Genomic DNA, 24,203 nt, shown 5'->3' on the forward strand with positions numbered 1-24,203 from the left:
TCAGAAAATATATATATATAATGAGTGGTGGCCATCATACTACACACAAAAAAAAAACATTGAGTGTATTAATTTAGGATAATATAAAGTGTAACTGAATGAGAGCAGAAAGCAGATTGGGTAAAACTAGAAACTCAGGAAGGAGCAAAAAGACGAGAAAAGGGAGGAAAGCCAAAACAGGAAGATGAAACATGTTAAATGGGCTCTAATATTAATAATAATAATAACGAAGAAGCGAGTCAATGTCAAATAATCTGAAGCCCAACTTTATGTCAACATCTGGGAGGACACCATGTCGTCGCATATAGTGTTTGCAAAAGCCTACTTTTAATAAAATCCAAAGCGATCTGTCACCCATCATGCCTTAATTATATGGCCATCCATCCTTCTATCTATCTATATCCTACACTCCATGGCCCCCACTCTTTGTCTGCTTAATCAAAATCAAATACCCAATCAACCACTCTTGCCACTTGTTATCTCATGCGCAAAACATTCCACTCTTCGATTTTTCCACCCTTTATTATTTACCTGTTTGCATTTCATTAATTCCAAGCCACTGATTTTCAACTTCGAAGAGAAAGTTCCAGTTCGTTTCAATGTTATCTGCCCTCTAAAAAAAAACTAACAAGTTGATTCCGCAAAGTTTAAGAAACATTTTTCGACATTTATCCGCCAAAAAAAGACTTGCCAACTTCGAAAGGGGGAAAAAACCCAAACATACCGAGAATAACCTGATAATTAAGCATCTTAATTGCTGATACTAGTAATTATATTAAGCAACATGCATAACCTCAATTAAAGAATAACTGAGGACGCGATTAAGAGGTATAACAGAATCCACAGGGTTCTAAATTAAACACAGGATCTATCAAATAGAGTTAATAATATAGATATATGTGAGCTACAGTTACTGCACAGCCAACTGTAAAAGAGTAAAATGCTGCGAGTACACGTCAATATGGCCCATGGTTTCTCAGCACCTACAAGGATACATAATGGGGAATGAAGAAATATCATTTACCCCTCTCAACCCAGAAAGAGCAGACTCAGAAATCAGTACGTATCTGGGCTGCCTGATCTAACATCTGTCTAAATATTACAACCGTGTCCCGAAGGGATTGAACTAAAAGTGGTGACGACGATGACGATGATAATAATAATGGATCTGTACAATTGTATAAAGCCCCATAAGGAATAATATGAATATGAATGTAATTTACCTGGAGGACACAGGATTCAACGCTCTAGCGAAGCCATTCATAGCCCCGTATCCCTTTGAACTAAAGCCAAGGCACCCAAGCAACCCCTGCCTGTAGGGCAAGAACGTCTTCTTCCGAAGTTCCGCGGCCTGAGCTCTATGCGCCTTGTAATGCAGCTCGTGCGGCGATGGAGGCACTCGCCTCTTTCCAACTCCATTTGTAGGCCTACCGGTCGCCTTCTTTGCTTTCGATTTTTGTGTTTCACCAGACGGCTTGTCCTTTGATGATGGGTTTTGATTTTGATTGTTTGGTTTCTTGTCTTTCGTGGGGGAGAAGGAAATAGTGGACCAGAACTTGTTGTTACTCCTGCCTTCGCTTTTGCTTCTGTAAAGAAAATCCTTCAAGAAAACCCACCTCTTGGAGCTCCTTCCGGCCGAGGAAGACCTAGAGGATGAAGGGGTAGTCTCTGACCCCAACCCGTCCATCTTCTCCCTTTCGTTTTCTTCAATCTCCAGGGCACCATTTTTGTCCGTTTGTTTCCCTGACCTTGAATCCTCAAGCGATCCATCCTCATTCTCAGCCCACTCTGGAGGCGTGTTTCTAAGAGGCGACATAGATCTGGTTCTTCTGCGCACAGACTTATCCCTTAGCCTCAGATCTCTGCCTCTGACATGCGACTCGAGAACCTCTGCCTCTTCTTCGTCCTCTTCTCCTTCCAGATCCAGCAAGGGAGCAAGAACCTGAGGGCGCTCCAAGTGGGTCGAAAGCTTCATGGGTCGGATCTGCCCATTCAGGAACAACTCGTCCGCCGAGCTCATGGAACCCCATGTACCCGACCCGTTTGAGCCAAACCTTGCCGAGAATTCAAACTCGTAACCCAGAGGCACAGAAGAGGTGCTATTTTCATAGGAAGAAGAGTGAGCCGAAGACAAGGAAGAAGCAGTAATCGCGAAGTGCATTGGGCTCGCCGGAGCGCTGTAAAAAAAGCCGCTAATGGGTGGACGGCCAGGGCTAGAAGGAGCGCTGACGTAAGGAGTAGAACAGGTGCTATCGAAGTCATCATATAGGCCTTGAGAATCGTGAGGACTATGAGGGAGAGAATCGACTTCGCCATTGTTAGGGTTGGAGGAACCTGCGTGTCCGCCATTATTGCTCGGAGTTTGAAGCTCCATGGTTGGGCGAGGTGAAAGGGATGAGAGTGAAGACGAAGGCAGAGTATGTAAAGACCAGGAAGAGTGGGGGGAATATGGGCGCGCAGAAGACGAAGTGAAAACGCCCTCGCCTCTGCACTTTATTATCGTAAATGCCATTGAGTGTTCATCCCCACCATCACAATGTCATCGTACGAAAGAAATGAGCATCTTCACGGCATCAGTACGATTTGTATTACCAAAATGCTTAGGCCATCTTTATGAGAAGGGAAGGTCTTTTCAAGCAAAAGGCAGCGCAGGAAAGGTAAACATAATTCCATATCATATTGGGGGAATAGGATCATAATAAAGCTTCCTCCGGAAAAAAAAAATAATAATAATAATTCGTTCGGTAATTTAACCTTTTTACGATGCTGAACATGATGAGGCCGCATCTGTTTAGAATGAAGGAAGAGGAATTCATATGTATCACATGATGATTAAAATGTCAAATATCTATTACGCATTTTATGAAAATAAAATAAATGCATGAGTTATGAAAAAATTGCAAGTTTTGAAACAGGCTTCAATTGGCCACTTGTATTTTTTTCTTTTAATTTTTTGCATGGAGAACAAAAGTAAAGGGCCTTGCGCTGTTCTGAGGAGTTGCGACCACGTCCCTTCGTCTCATCACCCATGTTCGTCCCCTGTGGTGTGGTGTGTGACAACATTTTGTTAATTGCTCTTTAGATTAGATGAAGCCCTCCTTCGTTTACCTTTTTTTTTTAATATTATGTCTGATCTTAATTATAAGAGTTTGTTGACTAATTCGAGGAGATTAAAAAATAAGTTAAGTTAGTTATTTGTAATAAATATGTGTTGTCTTTCCTAAAATATATTTGCTAATCAAGTGTATTAGCTATAATTATTATTACTATAAGGACTGCTTTAGGAAAAAAAATACATAAATATGGGAGACAAGGTAAATTGTAGTCTTATATTTAAAATCAAAATAAAAATCAAACGAAGTTTTATATTAAGAACCGGATGTAGTAATTACTAATTTTAACCCTTCTCTCTCTTGGAGGCTTCTCATCCAGTGTGATGCCGACGTGCGATTGATCCGGAGTCCTCACCCGCTCCCGTTTTCTTTTATACTCCTTCAATCTTTAATATAAGATCCATTTAACTAATTTGATTAGATTAAAAAAGTTAAGTAAGTTAGTTAATTATAAGAAAAATGATATATTTTTCTTAAAACATCATAATTATCTTTCTTAATACTTCCTCTCCCTCTTCTACTTTATTATGGTTGAGAGAGTATTTATAGGAGTAATTTGAAAAAAATTGATAAATATAAAAAATGAGTCTTATATTTAAGATCAAAATTAACTTAATAATTAGATCCTATATTAAAAATAGGAGGAGCAGCTTTGTTAGATTTGGAAGGTCAACCCTCATTAAAGCTTGTTCCCAAGTTCATCGCTCTTTTATCTGTTGGCAGTGCTCTTGTAATTTGTGATATCATCAGACGAAGAACAGTATCCCGCTCCATTACATCATCAGACTGTTTTTTCATTGGTGCAATGTCATTGATTTTCATTTGCAATTTAAAGTTTTAATATATTCATTCCGATTTTATTGACTAACTGTGGAGTGAAATACATGTAAATTACTCATTTGATTATATTTATGAAGATGAGGGAGAAGATTTTTCATGATCCTATTCAAAGGGAGAAGATTTTTCTTTATCCTATTTATAAGTCATTTTATTAAATTTTTAAGATGAATGTACTGTTTAGTCCTTCATTTATTATAGTGTAGATAATTACTCTTCTAGTTCTATTTATATGATAAAAAGAGAAGGTATTTATTGGTCCTATTTATAGGGTATTAAGAGAAATTTTTTTGTATAGTTGTACAATTTTACCCTTCATTTGTTATTATATTGACTTTGTTTATATAAGATATGATGTATATTAAATAAGAATAAAGTTGAAAAATTATTGAATTTTAAATAAGAGTTAATGAAGTTTAAGGTTTTTCTTGGACTATGTGCAAAATGTTGAAAATGACTTATAAATAGGATTAGGGGAGTATTTCTTTTAAAAAATATAGATATTAAATAAGGATAAAGTTGAAAAATTGTTATATTTTAATAGAAAATTAATGCATTTTAAAAAAAATTTCATCTGTATGAAACATACTGGAAGTATCTTATAAATAGGACCAGTAACTATTAGTTAATACATGGATAATTTGTGATTATTTTAAAAAATATTGTTACCGTCAATATGAAGAGGATAAAAATACCCAGATAAACAAAGGCCTAAGGATTAAAAAAATTTAATGTGGGAGATGAAAATGAATAAGATATTATATTTAAGATGAATCAAAACTATAAATCAATTTTACATTTAGAACTGTGAAAACATGAATTAAGATTGTGGCTGCATTGTCATCATTTTTTTTCACTTTCCTCACGTCTTAAATTTATTTTCTTAATCAATTTTCTTGCGTTGAAATTAGTCATCAATGGCTTTTCACGTCAAATTATTTCATAGATTTCTTAGCGGTAATAATTGAATTTATTTCATATCTTGTCAAGTGGTCTGAATCAACCAAATATACTGATATTTAAGTATTCATTCATTTTTTCGATAACATTGTGATAACGTAGAATAACGAGAACACGAAGTCGTGTCCACACAATTTATAGGATGAAAAAGGTACACTTCCTCACGCTATGCGGGCTTGAATCGACTATATTCTAAAGATGAATGATTAGTAGAAATAATTTAACAATCCGTACCAAATTAATAATTGTTTAGACTTTTCTTAGGACTTGTTTGAAATAATTTATAATTAATTTATAAATAATTTTTTAATAATAATTTATGAAAAATAAGTTTTGTTTTTATTTACCTAATCCAAATAAACTCTTCATACTAGATCAGCAATTATGATCGGCTCCCCTTCTCCCAACCCGGTGAAACTAGGGGTGTTCAATTTGTCCCGTCCCGGTCGTTCCGTCTCGGTCCCGATGAGTTCGAGACGGGACGGGATAGGACAAAAAAAATTTCGGGACGGGACAAAAACGGGACAGGACGGGACAATAACCGGGACGGGGCGGGACGCGGGACGGGATCGTCCCGTCCCGAGATTTTTTTCTTTTAAAAATTATTTATTAATAATTATTATTAGATTATTTAATTTACTTATTAATAATAACTCTTATTTTTATGGTGATTTGTAGCTCTTAAGTTGTAGTATTATCTCAACAAAATCTCCTTCCTCAATAAAATAATTCATAAAGTCATTATATAGTGTTTTTTTTTACGATATTTTTTTACAGTATTATTTTTACACCTTTTTTATACTATATAATTAAGCTTTCTACATAATATTTTTTTATAATGTTTTTATCTTTAAAAGCCTAATAAAAAATAAGTATTATAATATAAAAAAATTCATATAAAAAATTATGATATCTTTTTTTCTTAAAAAAAAGGGGAAGCGGGACGGGACACGGGACAAAATCCCTGTCCCGTCCCGTCCCATGAACACCCTAGGCGAAACTATCAAATCTCACCAAAGGCAGGCACAGGTAGACCTGCGAAGCACGTGAACATGGCTCCCAGCATAGGATCCTTCGAGCTATTTATTTAGTTAAAGGGGTAATTCAGTGATTATAAATTAATAATCATTCTCAGAACAAAGGTAACATATTAATCTGTGCGCGTCATGGAAAGCAGCGTCTGTTCTGAGTTTTTTTCTGCAGTCCCGAGATTAAAAAGAATGTAAGGTGTGACTGCTGTGAGGCGAGAGGCAAGAAGCATATTTTTTGCTTCGCAAGGAAGCGTAAAATGGGCCAATCAACACTCGACAGCTGGCCCAGGAACATTGACGTGGCACTCATCATCATCGACCTTTTTGTCCTATTAATAACAGTGAGCAGACAAGGCCAAAATCATTAAAACAACAAAAAGAAGGGAAAAAACATGGAAGGGGGTAATGGGAAAAGAAACCACATGGTATGTTGTTGATTCAGTTTCGGAATAAAATATGGCATGTGAGGTGTTCGACGATGCGGATCAAATATTAAAATCACACGCACAGCCTCTCGCGTACGGAGTAATGACCCTGAAATAAGAATATCAAAAGCCAAACAAAAAATCTGAGTTTTCTTTGTTCTTTACACGAAATCATAATTTATAGAGGTCCCAGTTCAACTTTTTTATTCTATATTTCTAACAGCTTCTGGTCCTTAAATTTAACGATGAGGTGGATAAAACCGTGCAACGATGTCACCCGTATATGTTAGAAGAACAATGAGAGCCGAACACGAAGAGGGCTAATGATGCAGCAATTCAAGAAGCAAATCATTGATGAGAGAAGTTGAGATGTCCCACTCAATCTCTGAAAGTAAAATCTGATGGAAGGGTTCAGTCTGAAAATGAAGCCACGTGCCATGTGGAGAGCTCATGTCCATGTTCACAAGCTCATCCACCATGCTCTCTTGCATGCTTTTGAATCGTTTCATTTCTCTGCACAAGTCTTCTTCCCACCAAATCTGACTCTCCAGGGCCCTTCCCTTGTCCCTTCTGCTTCTTCTGAGCTCCAGGAACTCGCTCACAAAGTCAAACAAAAGATTCCTCTCCACCTTCAAGTGCTCGTCCCCATCGCTTTCTGTTCCACTGCTCCATTTCTCCAACACGTCAAACACAATTGTCTTTTTGACCTGTTCACTTCTGATTGTTTGATCCTGTGCAAAACTTTCTTCCGTTAACTTTTCATTGCTGAGCATATCCTTTACACATTCAAGCTTCAAGTTCCTTGACGGATTATAATCTTCTGAATATGAAAGTTCACATACTTGTTCGGCAGCTTGACTGACCAAACCAGAATTCAGACCTTGACTGTACTCAATTTCAATGTTGTTGTCGCTGCTATGTTGTCGTATTGCTTTGGATCGCTGCATAATTTGATTTAGCACATGGATCAGTCATCTCCCCCTCCAACAATAATTAAATGGCAGTCAGTTATCAAAGTTTCAAAATCAATATTCAACAGTTATAAGAGAAACCAGGATGGATGAAACTGAGTGCCTAAAAGAGATGATAAAATACCTGCAGCTGCTGATTCATGTTAAGCATCAGATCACCGTTTGAAGAACAACCACAGTTATGCATGCCCTGCAGATCACCACCAGGCGGATCAGAGGCAAAACTCCTGTCTCCTTCCCCAGATCCGATGCCAACTTCACTGCGTAATAAAACAGCCGAAGACACCCTAGTAGCCAGATTGCACTCGGGTGAGTTGATTCTAGATGCCAAATCTTGCGTCTTTCCATCGAACAGTTCACTTGAAGCATCACCATATGTCAAATGTAAGCCAGGAGCAATGACACCAACGTTGTTCGTATGAGTCGAAGGTTGTGACTCTTTCTTCAAAGGAGATGTAAACGTGAAGGAAACAACATCCTTGCCAGGTTCCTTGTTTAATGTATCCTGATTCATACTTCCGTCTGTTGTTATATTGCATTTTATGGACTTAACTTCACAACTATTAACAACATTGGCAGAAAGAACATCCCTTCTGGGATATCTTTTCCTCATGGAATTACTCTTCGTCTTGATCGGTGAAAACCCCTCTTTGGCACCAGTTGCTCTTCTGCCAGAACTCTTGGGTTTAACATTGCCAAATACAAAATTCTTGTTTGTCACTTTCCTCGCTCCACAAGTGGAACTTCGTGCGGTTGGCTTGTTGGGTTCGACTATTGAAGTTGATCTGACTTTAACGGTAGCACTATTCTGCATTTGCATATTCTGCCCACGCTCTTTGTAATGGCTACTACGACTCTTACATGTTCTCTGCTTCATAGCCTGCTGTAAAATTGGTTTCTGTGTCCTGAAGAACTGGTTGGATGCAATCTCACTCTGTTCTTTCTGCTCATGTGCCCTGTTACCATTTGAAGTTAAAGTACCTCCGCATTGACCCTCGGCCTTAGCTTGTATTGCAAGTAAGGTTGATTTTCCTCTACTCCAATTACAGTGAGAACCAATGTTTTCTGAGTATCTTGAACCCTTGACAGTATTTGTATCCATAATCTTTTCTTGCATGGATGCTTGATGTGCAGCTTCTGATTTCTGCTTGAAATCAAGAACTCTTGTAGCTGCATTCTTTGGCTGTCTTGTTTCAATTGTCCTGTTTTCCGTTTCATGTGCCCCGGATCTCATGGGGTAGACATCATTCTCATGACAGCGAGAAGATACGAGAGATTTAGAGGAACGCGATGCAATAAAAGAGAGCTTATTGACTGTTGAAGTGGGCAATGAATCCAAACCCATTAGTCTCGCTACTAAGCACGGCGCCTTGGTTTCACATCCCTTATCAATACTAGCTGACAGCTCACAGTTGAAATCGCATTTTGCTGTACCGCTTGGATTTATATCATTCTCACCAACCTTTGCCTGAAACAGTGGCAATCAATCTCCAATTCTAATATCACATCCACAAAAATTACGAGTTTATAGGAGAACATGTGAACTGAAAGAAGGTGAAAGAACAGCGCACCGTATTCAATTGTGATTCTGGCATGTTCCCCACATTTTCCTTCGCTTGCTTCAATCCGTCTGTACGATTAATTAAAATTAACCAGAAATATTTAGAATAAACATGGATAGCACTCTTGGAAGAGAACAGCTTATGTTTCGAACAGGACTGAATAGGTGGACGAGGCAAGCTGGGAGATTGACTAATTAACAGTATAGATGGTGGCACATGATTACCAGGCAAGCAAGGACTGGCACGGAACAGCTTCTTTCGAGATACTCCATTACAATAAAAAAAACTGAGGAAGCTTCCCTTGGAACGTCTTTTCTCGATCTCCATTATCTTCTATGATACAAAAACTATCCTGACGCAGAAATAACTGGAAAGACAATATGCATACTATTCACAGTCAATTTCTACAATGCTCTCATTCATGTACTTGCACCACCACCACGGACCGACACTCTGAAGTGCTAAAATTTGAATGATTTAATCAATCAAGGTTCACCTGTAAATCTGCTTCCCGGATGAGTCTTGTTTCTTGACAAAGACAGTCAAAATGATGAAAGAAGATAGGAAGAGAGAGGGGGAAGGAAAAAGAAGAAAAAGAAAGCAGAGAACCGGGAAGACGGAGGCTAATTTCTGGGGCCAGAAATAAAAGTGAAGTCAAGGAGATAGAATAATGGAATAGCCAGTGGGAATGAGGGGTGGGTGCGAGAGCATGGGATGAGTAATAATGGTGGAGTTTGTGAGTGGGAAGAGAAGCGGCAATGAATTTGGGAAACAGAGGAAGGAGACACACTTGTGAGCATGTTCCCCCTATATTGAAGGAACCGTGGCTTGTGAGTGTCTGGTGCAACAAATGAAAGAATCAGAAAGGACTAGAATGGCAATCAATGCTCAAGTGTTTTTATTTCAGTCACTAACATCAGACTGGTTACCGTATGGGGTATTCCTAGGCTCTCGAACTGCATCGAGCTGGCATGAATGCGACACCAATAATGCACCCATAATTTTTGACGCATTGGCTTCATTAAAACTATTAAGACGCATAATTCCACTAGTCTCCTTCAAATAATATTAAAAAAAGTTGTTTTTCGAAAAAGACTATAGGTACAAATAAAGAACTTAATATAGCATAGCGTAAGACTATAGCAAAATCTAATATTATCTGGTAGGCGGAAGCAGCGGTCCTTGATATGGAATCAGGGCTCTTTGATACGCAGTCTTGTCATGTTATTAAGTATATTTGCTTATACTGCGATAAGAGGAAGCCTGTCAAGCAATAAACTTGAATGGCCTTTTATTATTTACAGGGGAGACGGCCGCCTTGACCAGATGTCAATGGTTGACCCGATTTGCCTCCCTGCTCTTTCGAAAATGTATTCCATCGCGGGTTCCATGTTGGAGAAGATCGATTAGTTAATAATACGTCCAAATTAGTTGACATGGTAATAGTCAATCGTCAACGGAACTTCAGCGTCCCTTTGCCGAGATCGCCTATACAACACGCGCGCACACGCATATCTCGATGTTGAATCGGGGAAAATTAAAAGGCACCAGAACGCGGTGTTGCGCAGAGGAGAGTGATCGATGGAGGATTTGGAGGCGTCTAAAGCTTGAAGAAGCGAACAGCAGCCTGAAGAGAAGACTGGAGCCTGGCGCGGGAAGCGTAAAGCTCGTACTGGCCGCTCTGCTCTTTCTCTTCGTCTCAGGATCCTTCCACCACGACTTCTGGTGATCACAGCGTGGGACGGGGGTTTCTTGTTGTGTCGTCGTTTGGGAGGATTCGAGTCAGACGGAGAAGAGGGGCTGCGTTTGCCGATCCACATTTTGTTGTCATGTAACTTCGTCAAATCCACACCGAAGTTAGCATCAAATTCATTGCCATAGGGGCGTGGTCGCTCCTCAACCGCCTCCATCATGCATCCTCCTCTCGATCTATCTTTCCGCTTCGGCTATGAGCCCCACGACCACGTGAGAGCATGAAGAAATAAAGGAGGCCATATTTTGGAAGAGACGCAAGGAGAGGTGCACGTCTTCTCCTTTTCTGCTATTATTATTAGACAGCCATGCCAGAGCTTAAGCTACCTTTGACTTTTGGTCAACCTTTGTGTTCAGGCGCATGGAACGACTACTTCCCCTAATAACCCCCTTTATATTTCATTAAATTTTGTTCCCCGATTTTTTTAATTTTTAGTAAAATTAGGTGAGGTTTATAAATAAATATTTCACATTAATAAATTTATTTAAATTTGTTCGTAAATATGTTTGCGAAGAAAATGGATTTTGGTCCCCAGTCAAGCAATTCCCGGATTCGTCACGAATTAAAAAGTTTATATTCGGCTTATAAAGAAAAGGTTCATATTCATAAGCCCAAATTTTCGCGACATCACGGAAGTCCAAACCATACCACACACCCATTTTCCAACTGATGCATGCCATTCCACCCAAAAAAAATAAATCCTCAAAAATGAGAAAGTAGTTTTCCACTGTTCAATTCATTGAGTCATTTGACGTATATAAACAATGAAGTGACTTTATTTATCTTTTTGTACAAATGACCGTCACTTCATGAAATGATCAACAGGAAAATATCCAATAAGGAAAGCTGAAGAGTGAGGAGGCTCAATGCTCGTTGGCTCTCCTTTTAACTGGTGGCATACTTGTCCGTTTTCTTGACGCTTTCCCCGTGGGTCATCTGTTATCGCAATAATAAGATCACAAGAAGTGGTAGACCTTTAGAAACAATAAATGAAGGCGGTGGGGTGGCAGAATCAATGGCCGAGCAAAATCTGAGGGTAATGCCACTTACTATGCAAGATTTCCACTCAAATTTGTCGCCGAGACGCTGAGACTGACAGCGTAGATGGCAGAATATGTGAACTAGTACCACAGCATCCAGAGCAGCATATTCTAGCTTCACGTATGGTGCAACGTCAGATTTTTAAATGGCTCCATTCAAACAGATAGAAATCCTATAACTCAATATCAAAATGCAAAGCATGTGCCATTCCAAACTTTGAAGGCACCAGCCAACAGAATCCAGAGGAACACAAATCCCTTATTCAACTACGTTACAGGAGTTCATATATCATTGGCATAATTGGAGAATTACTTGATTTCGAGTTAATGGCCGTTGCTCCCAGTTGCTGTTTCGTCTCGTCTTGTTCAAACCGGCTCCCAGTATTTTCTGTTATACTCATAATCACATTTTGTCATGAATAGCTTAGACAGAGAAAAAGAAGGTTTAATCATAATTAACTGTCAACATATGATATACCTCTGTAAGCCCAGACAAACCCCCTCGAGTTTCTTTAAAAATGTGCTGAATGTCCAACAACTTCTCATAGTGTTTGAAACATGATAATTCTTCGTACGAGTGAGCAAGCTGCTTTATATCGCATACGAAATTATACCCTAAAACTCAGAAAGCAAACAGAAACAAGAGTTACACCCTAAATCTACTGTCTGGCGATATTTACTGTAAATCTTAGCCTCATCTGCATTCTCAGCCATGTAAAAATAATCATAGAACAAAAAGGTAAGGTTTTATTCAGTATGAATAATTTGTTCAAATATGTTCGCAGCACTTTAGGGTAAATTCCATGTAAATACTTCATTAATTTTTTCATACCAAGTTTTAAAGTTCTAGGCGACTGCAAAATGCGGGCTAGACAGTTGTCTAGAATGTCAGGCACCTCTCCATGTAATTTTATAAGATCTAAGATAAAAACTGTCTTTTCAGAGGCAATTTGCATGATAGAAACCTGAAACATGGGAAAAAATTGTCATTTTCATTTTACAGAGAACAAAACATACAGGCACAACAGGAATAAGATAAGCCAGAGAATCAAAGTTCCGGTTATAATCTGATATCGTAGCCTGTCGTCCTGGCATGTCCAATTCCACAAGTTAAACCAGGATCATGAGATTACCTTGTTTGGTTTGCTGCCCTTTACATAATTAGGTTTCCATTCACAATCGACTCCAATAACTTTACACCTCTCAATACGGCTTGTTGCGTCAAGCAAACCTTCCACTTCATCTACCCAAATGATTTGTTCAACTAACAGTTCATCAAGATGCAAATAACGCCCTCGTTGAATGCTTGTTTCAGGTACTACAAGTCATTAAACATAATTGCGTCTGTTATAGAAGAGCAGGCAATTTCAACAAATAAATAAAATCCAAGGCCACTGGAGTTCAAGCTTTACCCCTCATTAACTTCCATTGATTCCAAGTTACGACAAACAATGGCATACCTTTGATATCAGAAAACCCGTCTAGGGAGTACCGATCACACAATTCATCAACCTTCTCCATGTAACCCGCTTCCATTGCCAAATAAACCTTAAATAGATATAAATTGAATAAAAAAAGGAGGAGCAATTGTTGGTCAAGAAAATTTACGACAGCCATTATAACATCCACTTTCAATAGAATGCACAATCAGAAGATCACATTTAAGTTCAAGTTAATGCACATGTTTCTCTAACGAATCTAATAGCAGTAGTCTCAATCCCTATGGGGTTGTGATTTCATTCATAACTAGAATCTTCCACTCTCGTATGATCAGAGTTTCAAGCTCTTTTTTAAAGCATGCAAATCATAAAATTCCATTATGATAGAAGAGGAAATGGTTTAAAAGATAAGCTCTACTATTCAGCATGGTCTCCGTTGATGCAGCAATTCACAGTATGGGCACATAAAGATGGTCGTCATGCCATATAATTACTAACCAAATGTTCAATAAGCTGTCTATCATTGTTTGCTTTTGCCTCAGCCACATCCCAACATCCTTTTTCTGCTAACTTTCTCAGTGAGCTGCCAATCAATGAAGTTCATATAATGAAAAACTTATAGAATGGGTAGTAGTTGGATGAAGATATCCTAATTTCCCTGAAGCCATCATACTACAATGGAGGACTTTAAAAACAGAAAAGGAGAAAATATATAATTTGGTCCCTGAAAGATCACCACTAAAAATTTGTAACTCGCCACATGTTAGTCCCTTCATTGGATCAAAAAGTATATTTATGCTACTTCAAGGGGCTAAATCTAATATACGTGCAGCAAGTTACAAACTTTGAGAGACTACTTCGTACAAAGGAATTGATCAGGGCACTAGAATGCAAGTATATATTTCAGGAAGCAAATTCTACATTTATTTTAAAAGAATAAAAAGGGAAAATCCACTACATATTAACAAGTTGAAGTAAATTGCCTTTCTTCAAAACTCTGGTACAAATCAGGAAAATCCTGCTGTAGATTGTTTTTCTTTACAGTCTCATAGGCATCTTTTAGCATGTTCCTCTGAATGTACTTCTCAACAAGGGTGCACAACATTGGCTTTCCCATGAATATTGCCCACTTCTCGGCCGCTTTGAATTGATTATTCTCTATCATACTAAGAAGAAATGACTGCCCAGACTGACGGATGGAGAAGTGCTCCATTAGTGTGACAGCTTTGATGTACATTTGAGACTCTACCAACCCAAAAATATACTGCTTGATAAATTCCTCTGCTCTGCCAAAACTTGAATCGTTCTTTTCTTTCAGTTGGCACATGGCTTTCTGAATGTCAGTCAATTTAACATCAAAAACTTCCAGTATTTTCACAATAATGTTTTCGTCATGATAAACCTGCCCCCTAACAATATTAAGGAATAGATTGGCTGCTAAGTCTTTCATCTCCGAGGAGTCCTCTAAGGTTCTTGCTACTTTTAGGAAGCGGCAAAAAGCAGATATAACCAGGTGACTAAAGCCTCGACTGTGATCTTCAAATAAAGGCGATATGTACAGGCATTGAACAACAAAAGTTGCTGGTCCTGGTTTAGGATCATTATGTAGCACCAGATAAACCTGATGTTGAAGGGCTCGAAACTTGGCTGTTGCTTTACATGTGCCTATCCAATGTCATTTGGAAAGAGGAAACTGAAAGAATAAGAAATGCTATACACCTTGATGAAACAGTGCCACATCAAGTCTAAAAATATGATCCTTTATTTAACAAATACTTCTGGGGACAATTAGAATAGAGCATGGTGTCACTGATGGTCAAAAGAGTTAAAACTTGAAGACGATACTAGACTATCTTTATCAAGGACTTCTTAGTTCTTACTGTGATATGCAAAAAAAAATCAAATTCTTAATAACTGTAAACTACAAGCCTTTGAAAAAATGTCCTTTCTGCTATAGGAAGCAGGTAATATCACCTTCTGCAAGTTCATTTAACACAGGTGTGACGAATTCTCTCAAAATCACTTGTTCACCTTTAAAAAAAAAAAAAAAAAGCTATGGCTTATAAAAGAGGATAGCAAATGTCTGAACACTGCAATGTTCATAAGGATCTAGTTTGTGGTCACCTAATTGACATAATTAAAATTGGTGACCGGAGAGAGCTTCTCATCTGATACGAATCTAGAAACACAAGTAGAATTGTGGAAGGACAATCAAATCTCTGGAGCAATGGACCAATCAATGCAGCTTTGGTCATTTAAGGCACATGTCAAGAATCAGAATATAGAGGGAAATGAACTACCAACTATCTGAATATGATCATTGATGTCTGTCAGTCTAAAGAAATTGATTCAAACCATTTTAGCAACGACATAGAATTATCATTTAATCATGCTCGCAGACAATCCAACAGCAATTAGTGGTAGTGCAAGGAGGAGAAATCATACCATAAAAATAACATTCTTTTAGAAGGAACAAGAATACCACTGGCGAGACATGGGTTAAATCAGAGAAAGCATGCATGCATAAGGTGCTTGATAGGAAAGCATGGTCCTTTTTGCCAAGTATATCTGCCGCAGTCTCCTCTAAACCCATCCTAAGTAGAAACTGTAATGAAAGCAGCTATATATTAGATAATTGATCTGGGGACAGAAAGTAGTGGTCCTGTATCTCACGCATCATGATTCTTACGCCATAAATTCATCATACTTACTCAGCTTCAAAATTTACTGAGTATAAACATTTGCCTGCAAATAACATTTTTTTATAACCTCTCTGCAAATAACATTAATTTTACTCTAAGAAGTAATTAATACCTAAGATGATACAAAAACTCAAAAAGCAGCATTTATATGATAAGTTACAAAAAGTTGGGTACTGGTAGTTTTGCTTTCATAATGAAAAGTAATGTTGTAGTCATTGTTGTCCGATTGTGCCAGTGGCTACATGCTAGCATCGGATTGATTCAAACAGGTGAATTTGCCGCAAAAACACTCTTGAAACATAAAGCCTGAAAGTCTTCCAAACATAATACCAAGGAAAATAGATAAATCAGGGGGGAAATCATAAGTTATACCCTTTATTATATTCCATCTTTTTTTTTTGGCCAACTATTATATTCCATCTAAAAAAAGAAAGAAAGATGTATAAAAATCGGTCCTTCTAAAAACAAGGCAGAATAGTTTGACATAAACATAAGAAAAAGAGCCCCTGATACTCGTAGCACAAACGCTGAATAAAGTGTAATCAGACAATCACTGACAGTTGATGACAAGAATCTAAATTCTCAAGGACAAGCAGTTACAAGGACCATCCTGAAATTCTTTAGACTAGACTGCAGGTACATTCTTATTTTCGGAAATAAACTATCTAGTGTTCGAAACTCCCAACTAATCTAAATTTGAGTTGAGCCTGAATCAAGTAGCTCTTTCACTGTAAATTTTTCTATCTACATGCCTCAGAGTGGAGACCTTGATGAAGAGAATACATATACATTTTTCAAAATTCATATTGGCACAGATATATTTTCTTATATTTCTCAAGCAAAACTTCCAATACCCCGTTAATCTAACTCCCTACCCAAACGAAAAAGGGCTCTTACACTGTTTGATTCTAGTTGAGCAAAGCGGCATAATAACTGAGATTTTCACTCGTTCAGAAAAAATACCCCAGTTTTCTCAACTTCCAAAACAAATCCCAAAAAGAAACATAAGACTACTACTTGGTCACATGAATCATACAATTTCTTTTCCTCTCTTCGTATCTCAACAATCGGAAAGCCCTTGCGTTTCAAAACACGCAGCATGCCACAGTTGCCACTTCAAATAAAAGGGAATGGGGAAACAATCAGAGAAGATAGGTGAGCAAACTTACCCAATTTAGTGATTTGGCAGAAAGCTTTGCAAGGTTTTCAACCTCACACGTCCACTCTTTCTATCCGAGCACCGCAGTTGGAACCCGCTTAGCTCCGAGAGCGCACATTGTTGTCATTCATGAGTAAACATAAATGTGCGTGCTATAGATATAAACAGACGAAAACAAAGGCCTAGGAAAATCATTGAAGAAAAAATAATAAAAAAGTCATAAGCCCGGCTTTTTAGCAGGAGCAAGTGATATTCCTGATTCAAGCAATGACCATTAGAGAGAGAATAGAGACGCGGCGAAAGGGCGGGGAGGTTGATAGTAAAACGGGTATCATTGGCCGGGCGGTTTGCCTTCGAATATTGTTTAGTATCGATTGATGACGGCACATGATTTCAATGATTTGATCCTCTGTTCATCTAAAAGTTTATCCTAATTCAAAAGCCAAAACTAAATTTTATAGCAGATGTCGTAGCGAAAAAAATTTAACTGATAAAAATCAAATGATATTTTCCCCACCTTGACTTCGTTCATATATGCCAGAGAGCGGAGAGCGGAGGATATGGATAAAATAAATTGAAATTAAAAAATAAATAAATAAGTGATGGGAATAAATAAATAGACAAGTGGACGGTGGGAGGCCCACCGGATATCATCCATAAATGGCAAAGGGCAAAAGTCGTTGGGACTTGGGGTTGCTTCCCCTCGCCCGCGGCAATGCACGTTGACGTTCTGGTGATAACACAGAGGGCGGGCGGCGTCTAATGTTACCGCGCCAACACGAGTGGCGTTGGTTATACCGGACACGTGTTCGAAGCCCGACACGGAAGAACCCAACACCTGTGATTTGGTGGGTCCCTACCTGCGGTGGATTTTTTGGGTCCAGTTCAAAATCAGCATTCGGCATTCGCAACGCACATGACTTCTTGTCTTGCTTTTTCTTTTTCAATTGATTGATGTGGAAGGATGGGGATTGCAAGCTCCCATCATGCTGGTGTTTTTTTTAAGGGTAATGGTAAATCTGTTACCTTATTTTTTTAAATTTATTCAGTGGTCTTATTTTATTTTTCTAATACATCTAACACCTTAATATTATTTTTTATTAGGTCCAGCCTTTTTAATATCTTGGAATTAGGATGCTATATGTACTATGAATTAAATTATAGTACTGGATATATCTGAAAAATAAGATTATAATGCTAGATAATTTTTTTCTCTGTTTTAAAAGAAAAGGCAGAAATTAAAAGGGAGTAAACTAACACGATCCAATAAAAGAATACACTGTAATAGGATTATTATAATACTAAATAATAAAAAATACATATATGCATGTTAATTTTTTACTGCTTAAGTATATATATGGTTTAATTAATATTATAATAATACTCCCTCCGTTCCTTATTATAAGAGACAAATAACTAAATTACATTGATCAAAAAAACAGTTAAAATTAGTTGAGGACAATTAATATGTAAAAAGTATAATATTTTTTCCAACAATACCCCCATTAATAAGGGGAGAGAGTATGAGAGAGAATAATTAAATTATTAAAAGAAAGAGAAGTGGGAGGGAGAGAGAGTATGAGTGGGAGACAAAATAAATAGGGGTGAAATAGGAAATCAATACAAAAAAATAGAGACAACTTTTAAGTGTCTCTTATATATTGGAACATGCCATAAGCATCAAATGTCTCTTATAATAAGGAACGGAGGGAGTATTATAGTGTATTAAATTTTAATTATTGCGTGTTGATCTAATAATAAAAACAATAAATAAGGAGGAAGTAGAGAAAGAGCTAAACGGAGACATTCGCATCTTTGGCACTGAAACAATGGGCTCAACGCCACCGTACTACTTCCTTCGGTTCGGTCATGAATTTAACGGGGAATTGGATCCCCTGCCATGACAGAGTGACTGACCATTAACTTAGATACAATACAATAGTCTCGAGAAAAAATGACGCATTTTAAATTATTTTTTTTAAAAAAATACATAACTGAATGGTCCCAAAAAAATATTTATTATTTTATCTAAAAATAAAATAAAATAATAATATTAAGAATTTTGTTAGGTATAGATATCTTATTATTAGAAGCAATTCTGCTCAAAATATTATCAGCACTAAATATGGGCATTCTCCTAGTGAGGATTCTAGCTTTCATTCATCAAATTGTAAGAGATTAATTTCTTCTGCTAAATCTAAATCAAGTGCCTGTTGATTTCAGGATTTAAGCAAGGTCAATGCAATAAGAATGTGAGGGACAATGCCGGCCCAATTGAGCTGTTTGGCAGAATAACAGAAAGATCGGGCCTCTGGCCCAATGTTTTCTCAGTTAAAATTAAAATCAAAACCGGTGAAATAACCAAATGGAAACGCGCTGGAAGAACTACTGGTTCTGGTTAAGACAAAGCTCCTCTGGGATGAGTGGTACGCAGGAATCGGACTGAGACCTTTTCTTTCTTTCTTTGTTTTTTCCTCCTTCGAAAAGCTAATCAAAGTTATATTTTGTGTGTGTGTGTTTATTTTTCAAAGTTAAATGCGGTGCATAGGTATCGAAATTTTCACCGACACGATCCATTCGAATACTCCCCGCAGAATATTCCAATTGAACTTCAAAACGGGGCTGTCTAGAAATTGAACTTCGATGTGGCAAATTTCCCTGAACTTTCGATGTCCTTTTCCTGGAAATTATGTTCCGCAAGGAAAAACAATAACTATAACCTTTAATGATTCAGCCATCGCCCTCCCGTTTTTCATAGAGCCGGTAATAGTATTCATGACGATGATAAAAGTGTTCCTCTTCATGGTGTTTAACATTAGGATTAGTTGTGGGCTAACAGCTTACTGCTTATAATTACAATATGTATTCAATGTGATTTTTTTAAATACATATGTTGAAATTCGTAAGCAGGTAAGTGAAGCTGCCGGTGGGAAAAAATTAATTTCAACCAAAAAAAAAATCTGTCTTATATATATAAGGGAGGAGATCTGGTTTTAATCACATCATATTGCCTGATCAACAGTAATCACCAAGTTTGATGTACTTTATACAACTTGATATAAAGCAGGCCCTGATAATCAGTGCCCCAGTGAATTGTATACGAAAGAAGCAAAATCATTAAAAACAAAAACTATTTGAATATTCGTGGAAAATACTATAGTTAAACATGATAACTTTAATTTGGAAAGCACATGTACTCGTTAGTACTCGTTGAAATTTGAAGTTTATCCGAAATAACGATCACGATTGATGGATTGATTAGTGGCCAAAAACAATCACGTGTTTTGGAGGTGCGGCCGTCGATGGCTTTGGCCTTTTTGTGTTGAACTTGAAAGGCGCACCCAATCAGGGATTCAGATTCAGACATCCCATCTCAGCCGTACGAAAGGGTCCGGATTCTTTTCTTTCACACGATCATAAACGCGTCCGCATCTCAATAATGCAGTGCTTCTTCGGATCTTAATTATAAAAAATAATTAACTAATTTAAAGAAATTAAAAAAAATAAAGTTAGTTAGAATTATTATTGTTAGAAGGATTACTTTAAGAAAAAATATATAAATATGAGAGACAAAATGAATTGGGATCTTATATTTAAAAACCAAAATAAAAATCAAACAAGGTTTTATATTAAGAATCGGAGGTAGTAGTAGATTCCAAATCTAAATGAAGTCCACAGTCATTTTCGGGTGTGTTTGGATTAGTGTTGGAAAAAACTGACTTTTGGTCCAACTGATTTTTATAACTAAAATTAGAATAAAAATTAGTTAGTGTAATGTGATTTATATTTGGATAGGTGCTCATAAAAATCAGTTAAAAAAATTAAAAGTTATTTAGATGATTAAATAGAAAAGTGAGTTCAGTTATAAAAATCTATGAAAAAAAGTGAATCTACAGTGTAAAATAAAAAAGTCATATTTTTCATTGAATGTCAGAAGTTGATTGGGTTTTTACTTCCAGCCAAACAACCATTTGTGCTTAACTGAGTTACAAACTTCAGTTTCACATACCGTTTCTAACTGCAATCAAATATAACCTTCGTCGTCGTTATCGCCGCTGCTACCGCCGCGGCCCTCCTTTTCTGCGTTCACTACCACTGTTCACTCTGCGAATGCAAGAAACGACCAGGTTCGTTGGGCCCCTCCTTTTCAGTTTTTTCCACAACCACGCGCATGAACCGAAGTTTAGGACTGCACAGAGTAACCGGACGGAACAGTAGGTGAGAAGCATTTTCTGAGGTCTTTTCATTTTACTCTTCTATTTTTCCTCTATGAAAAATGACGTTGACTTGTGTTAGCGTGTTCTTAGCGCTGCTGCACGATGCTTCCTCGCAACTTCGTTTGTAATTGCCAATTCAATGTCGTGTTTTTTTTGCATTCCCCCCGTTTATTGGCCTATAAAAGAACCTTTTGAGCTGAGTGGTTCTTTTTATTACAAGACGTCGAATTAGATTATTGGGGGTTCTGAGGACTGAGCAGCTGCGACTGAGCGTCATTGATTTGCTTGATTATTTGGATGGTATCTCAAAGGAAATCTCATCAGCTGGAGAGTAATGGCAGGAATCATCCAGTTCAAATTCGAGAATCCATACGAGGAAGACATGGCGATTCGAGACGACCTGCGACCAGGTATTTGTCATTCCCTTCCATTAATTTATGTGCCTTGGTTTGTTGCTCTAAGCTTGGTTTTGTGGTTCCTGTGCAGTGGCCTTGAAAACATTATAAACGAACTCTTGAAGAAGGACCTGGATCCCTACTTGGAACCTTTCCTGCGAAGAGTGGTATTGTATATTTTTAATTCTATTATATTTGAGAATGAATATGGGGTTGAAGAATATTCTTTTGTTTTTGTTCCTTTCGTTTATCTCAGCTAGTTTTGAGCATCTTCTTTCACAACCACGCTCCATTTCAAACTGCAAAACCACCCTGAATGCCTTCCTCAATCTTCTCCAGGTTTTTGCAGTTGCTAAGTGTTCGTTAATGCATTGTTCTGATTCCCACACTCTATTTGCCCCCAGTGCTTGTTACTACCTCTTTCGCTATCTCGTTATTTAATATAAGAAATCGTTTGATTTTTATTTTGATTCTAAATATGAAATTCTAATCCACCTTGTCTTTTATATTTATATATATTTTTTCAAATATTTCTTATAATAATGATAGTTTTAGCCAATATATTACCTCCAGTTCTTAATATAAGAGCTAGTTGACTAATTTGAGTAGATTAAAAAAGTTTGTTGAGGTAATTATTTGTAATAATTAGGTATTGTCTTATCTAAAATACCCTTGCTAATCATGTACTCCTCTTGTCCTATTTATAAGAGACTTCCAGCATGTTTCACACAGACGAAGAAAAACCCTAAACTTCATTAACTCTCATTTAAAATTTAATGACTTTTCAACTTTATCCCTATTTAATATATATTATATCTCATATAAACAAAATCAAGATAATAATAAATGAGGGGTAAAATTGTACATCCATATAAAAAATTTCTCTCAATGCCCTATAAATAGAACAAAAAAATACCTTCTCTTTCTACCCTCTAAATGGAACTAGAAGAGTATTAGCTAAAACTACCATTTGATTGAATATTTAACATGTGCAGCTACTAAAAGGGTTACTTTAAAAAAAAGGTACAAATAGGAGAAATAAAATGGATTGAGGTCTTGTATTTATGACTAAATTAAAAGTCAAACTAATTCTTATATTAAGGACTGGAGGTAGTACTTGACTAGCAAAAATATTTTAAGAAAAACAACACTTATTTATTATAAATAAATAACTTAATTAGTTTTTTTAACTTACTTAAATTAGTCAACAGCTTTTATATTAAGAACAGGAGATAGTATTTTTCTAACTGGAGCTTTCGCCGGTTTATCTTTTCCTTTTTAATTCGTCAATTCCATAATCTTGCTTAGTCTCTAGCTTCTCGTCCTTTCCTCATCCGGGAAACTTGTTGATAAAGACGCTAGAGTAAATATTTGAACGTGCTTGTTGAAATCTTTATCTGCTTGATGACTCGGTGTTTCTTCAACTAGGTACGACAAGAGGTGGAACGTAAAATACAAGAATACCTATTTCCAAGGTTGGTTTCTCATGTCCAAATTCTCTGTTCGTAAATTAAGTAAACTTGTGATACTTCCTGCTATCTTAGATATTTTATATGTAAGTAGCCTATAATTTGATTTATTTTTCTATTCTGCTTTGGGTGAAATTTGTTACAGAGCAGCAACGCCTTGTCAGGATGGCACATCTGGCGCCAAACCCTTAGAGCTGCGTTTTATTAATGAACCGCCCGAAACAACATTCGCATACTCTAATGTCATAGCTGAGGATGAGGAGACACCGCTTAAGATTGCTCTTTTTGATGTGAGATCTCAATCTGTGGTGAGCAATGGTCCTTTGTCCTCTACAAAGGTAGAGATCTTCGCCCTCGACGGTGATTTCTGTTCCAAAAGGTGTGAGGATTGCACTGAAGAAGAATTCAATGCAAATATCTTATCCCCAAGGGAGGGCAAGGGGTCATTGCTGATTGGAGATCGGATCATTACTCTAAAAATGGGGTTGGTTGTATCACTAAACTTAAGTTCACTGACAACTCGCGCTGGATAAGAAGCAGAAAGTTCGGCTTGGGAGCCAAAGTTTTGCAACGAACTTCGTGTGCAGGAAGCATAAAGGAAGGTGTAAGTAAACCTCTCGTGGTAAAAGATAAAAGAGGAGAGCGTAAGTCTAAAATCATAATCATAACCTCCTTTTTGTCTGTTACCCAGACTCTAGCGTTTTTAATGCTGAAGTTTTGGTTCTTGTTGGTCGTTTCAGTGGACAAGAAACATCACCCTCCATATTTGAATGATGATTTATGGCGTTTGGAGAAGATAGCTAAAAATGGTAAAATTTACCAGCGACTTTGTGACTACGGAATAAGGACGGTTGGGGATCTTGTGCGGTCTTACAACATTGACCAATCTTCATTGCTTGAGGTGAGGGATTGTATTTCTTCTCACTCTCTTTTCAATAATTGTTTCCCTTTTATGTAGTACTTTAAGAATATTCATGCGTGTATTCATATTTCATCTGGGTTTTGGCTCTGGAATTGTAGAAAGTTGGCAATATTCCCAGGAAGTTATGGGCGGCAATAACTGAACATGCCGGGAAATGTGTTATAGATGATTACAACCTTTACATGTATCAATCAGCAGAACAACGTGT

The 24,203-nt window shown here is 37.3% G+C and overlaps 4 protein-coding genes across 9 annotated transcripts; 1 reads left to right on the forward strand and 3 right to left on the reverse strand.

Annotated features, from left to right (window-relative positions):
• Window positions 1–821: 821 nt before the first annotated feature.
• Window positions 822–2,688, reverse strand: LOC114735896 (uncharacterized). Its single transcript, XM_028923671.1, has one exon. It carries the CDS (start codon window positions 2,510–2,512, stop codon window positions 1,220–1,222), a length of 1,293 nt encoding a protein of 430 aa, XP_028779504.1. The 5' UTR covers window positions 2,513–2,688; the 3' UTR covers window positions 822–1,219.
• Window positions 2,689–6,487: 3,799 nt separating this feature from the next.
• On the reverse strand, window positions 6,488–9,466 carry LOC114735901 (uncharacterized). 3 transcript variants are annotated; one of them, XM_028923675.1, is made up of 4 exons: window positions 9,396–9,466; window positions 8,909–9,266; window positions 7,462–8,805; window positions 6,488–7,307 (listed from the first exon to the last, which is right to left on the reverse strand). In XM_028923675.1, exons 2-4 carry the CDS (start codon window positions 9,224–9,226, stop codon window positions 6,687–6,689), a joined length of 2,283 nt encoding a protein of 760 aa, XP_028779508.1. In that variant the 5' UTR covers window positions 9,227–9,266; window positions 9,396–9,466; the 3' UTR covers window positions 6,488–6,686. The 3 variants fall into 3 exon arrangements, with proteins under 3 accessions (XP_028779508.1, XP_028779511.1, XP_028779510.1); XM_028923678.1 differs by lacking the exon at window positions 9,396–9,466 and having other exon boundaries at window positions 8,909–8,967; window positions 9,124–9,240; XM_028923677.1 differs by lacking the exon at window positions 9,396–9,466 and having other exon boundaries at window positions 6,488–7,097; window positions 7,209–7,307; window positions 8,909–9,240.
• Window positions 9,467–11,310: 1,844 nt separating this feature from the next.
• On the reverse strand, window positions 11,311–17,687 carry LOC114735902 (uncharacterized). Of its 3 annotated transcripts, XM_028923680.1 has the most exons (12): window positions 17,637–17,687; window positions 17,003–17,174; window positions 15,577–15,736; window positions 14,115–14,796; window positions 13,630–13,714; window positions 13,153–13,240; window positions 12,826–13,010; window positions 12,525–12,657; window positions 12,171–12,307; window positions 12,006–12,080; window positions 11,703–11,807; window positions 11,311–11,588 (listed from the first exon to the last, which is right to left on the reverse strand). In XM_028923680.1, exons 3-12 carry the CDS (start codon window positions 15,722–15,724, stop codon window positions 11,538–11,540), a joined length of 1,689 nt encoding a protein of 562 aa, XP_028779513.1. In that variant the 5' UTR covers window positions 15,725–15,736; window positions 17,003–17,174; window positions 17,637–17,687; the 3' UTR covers window positions 11,311–11,537. The 3 variants fall into 3 exon arrangements, 2 of the variants coding, with proteins under 2 accessions (XP_028779513.1, XP_028779512.1); XR_003739305.1 differs by lacking the exon at window positions 17,637–17,687 and having other exon boundaries at window positions 11,703–11,803; window positions 17,003–17,513; XM_028923679.1 differs by lacking the exon at window positions 17,637–17,687 and having other exon boundaries at window positions 17,003–17,513.
• A 3,747-nt stretch (window positions 17,688–21,434) lies between these two features.
• On the forward strand, window positions 21,435–23,973 carry LOC114735903 (calmodulin-binding protein 60 G). Of its 2 annotated transcripts, XM_028923681.1 has the most exons (5): window positions 21,435–21,619; window positions 21,696–21,771; window positions 23,033–23,079; window positions 23,219–23,717; window positions 23,814–23,973. In XM_028923681.1, the coding sequence occupies exons 1-4, from the start codon at window positions 21,507–21,509 to the stop codon at window positions 23,604–23,606; spliced, it is 624 nt and encodes a 207-aa protein (XP_028779514.1). In that variant the 5' UTR covers window positions 21,435–21,506; the 3' UTR covers window positions 23,607–23,717; window positions 23,814–23,973. The 2 variants fall into 2 exon arrangements, with proteins under 2 accessions (XP_028779514.1, XP_028779515.1); XM_028923682.1 differs by lacking the exons at window positions 21,435–21,619; window positions 21,696–21,771 and adding an exon at window positions 21,789–21,943.
• The last annotated feature ends 230 nt before the right edge of the window (window positions 23,974–24,203 follow it).

The sequence above is a fragment of the Neltuma alba genome, unplaced genomic scaffold, assembly GCF_004799145.2.
Source record: "Neltuma alba isolate B1F8T4 unplaced genomic scaffold, ASM479914v2 tig00013259_pilon, whole genome shotgun sequence".
Lineage (NCBI taxonomy): Eukaryota > Viridiplantae > Streptophyta > Magnoliopsida > Fabales > Fabaceae > Neltuma > Neltuma alba.

What these genes read in the sequence shown, in the direction of transcription:
- LOC114735901 (XM_028923675.1), bottom strand. Translation starts at nt 9,226, where the DNA reads ATGGAGATCGAGAAAAGACGTTCCAAGGGAAGCTTCCTCAGTTTTTTT. An exon ending in CAGAATCACAATTGAATACG is followed by an intron (nt 8,806 to 8,908) that starts GTGCGCTGTTCT and finishes CCACTGTTTCAG; the next exon opens with GCAAAGGTTGGTGAGAATGA. An exon ending in ACATGAATCAGCAGCTGCAG is followed by an intron (nt 7,308 to 7,461) that starts GTATTTTATCAT and finishes CAAATTATGCAG; the next exon opens with CGATCCAAAGCAATACGACA.
- LOC114735903 (XM_028923681.1), top strand. Translation starts at nt 21,507, where the DNA reads ATGGTATCTCAAAGGAAATCTCATCAGCTGGAGAGTAATGGCAGGAAT. An exon ending in AACCTTTCCTGCGAAGAGTG is followed by an intron (nt 21,772 to 23,032) that starts GTATTGTATATT and finishes TTCTTCAACTAG; the next exon opens with GTACGACAAGAGGTGGAACG. An exon ending in CAAGAATACCTATTTCCAAG is followed by an intron (nt 23,080 to 23,218) that starts GTTGGTTTCTCA and finishes AATTTGTTACAG; the next exon opens with AGCAGCAACGCCTTGTCAGG.
- LOC114735902 (XM_028923680.1), bottom strand. Translation starts at nt 15,724, where the DNA reads ATGGGTTTAGAGGAGACTGCGGCAGATATACTTGGCAAAAAGGACCAT. An exon ending in AAAAGAATGTTATTTTTATG is followed by an intron (nt 14,797 to 15,576) that starts GTATGATTTCTC and finishes GACATTGGATAG; the next exon opens with GCACATGTAAAGCAACAGCC. An exon ending in TACCAGAGTTTTGAAGAAAG is followed by an intron (nt 13,715 to 14,114) that starts GCAATTTACTTC and finishes ATTGATTGGCAG; the next exon opens with CTCACTGAGAAAGTTAGCAG.
- LOC114735896 (XM_028923671.1), bottom strand. Translation starts at nt 2,512, where the DNA reads ATGGCATTTACGATAATAAAGTGCAGAGGCGAGGGCGTTTTCACTTCG.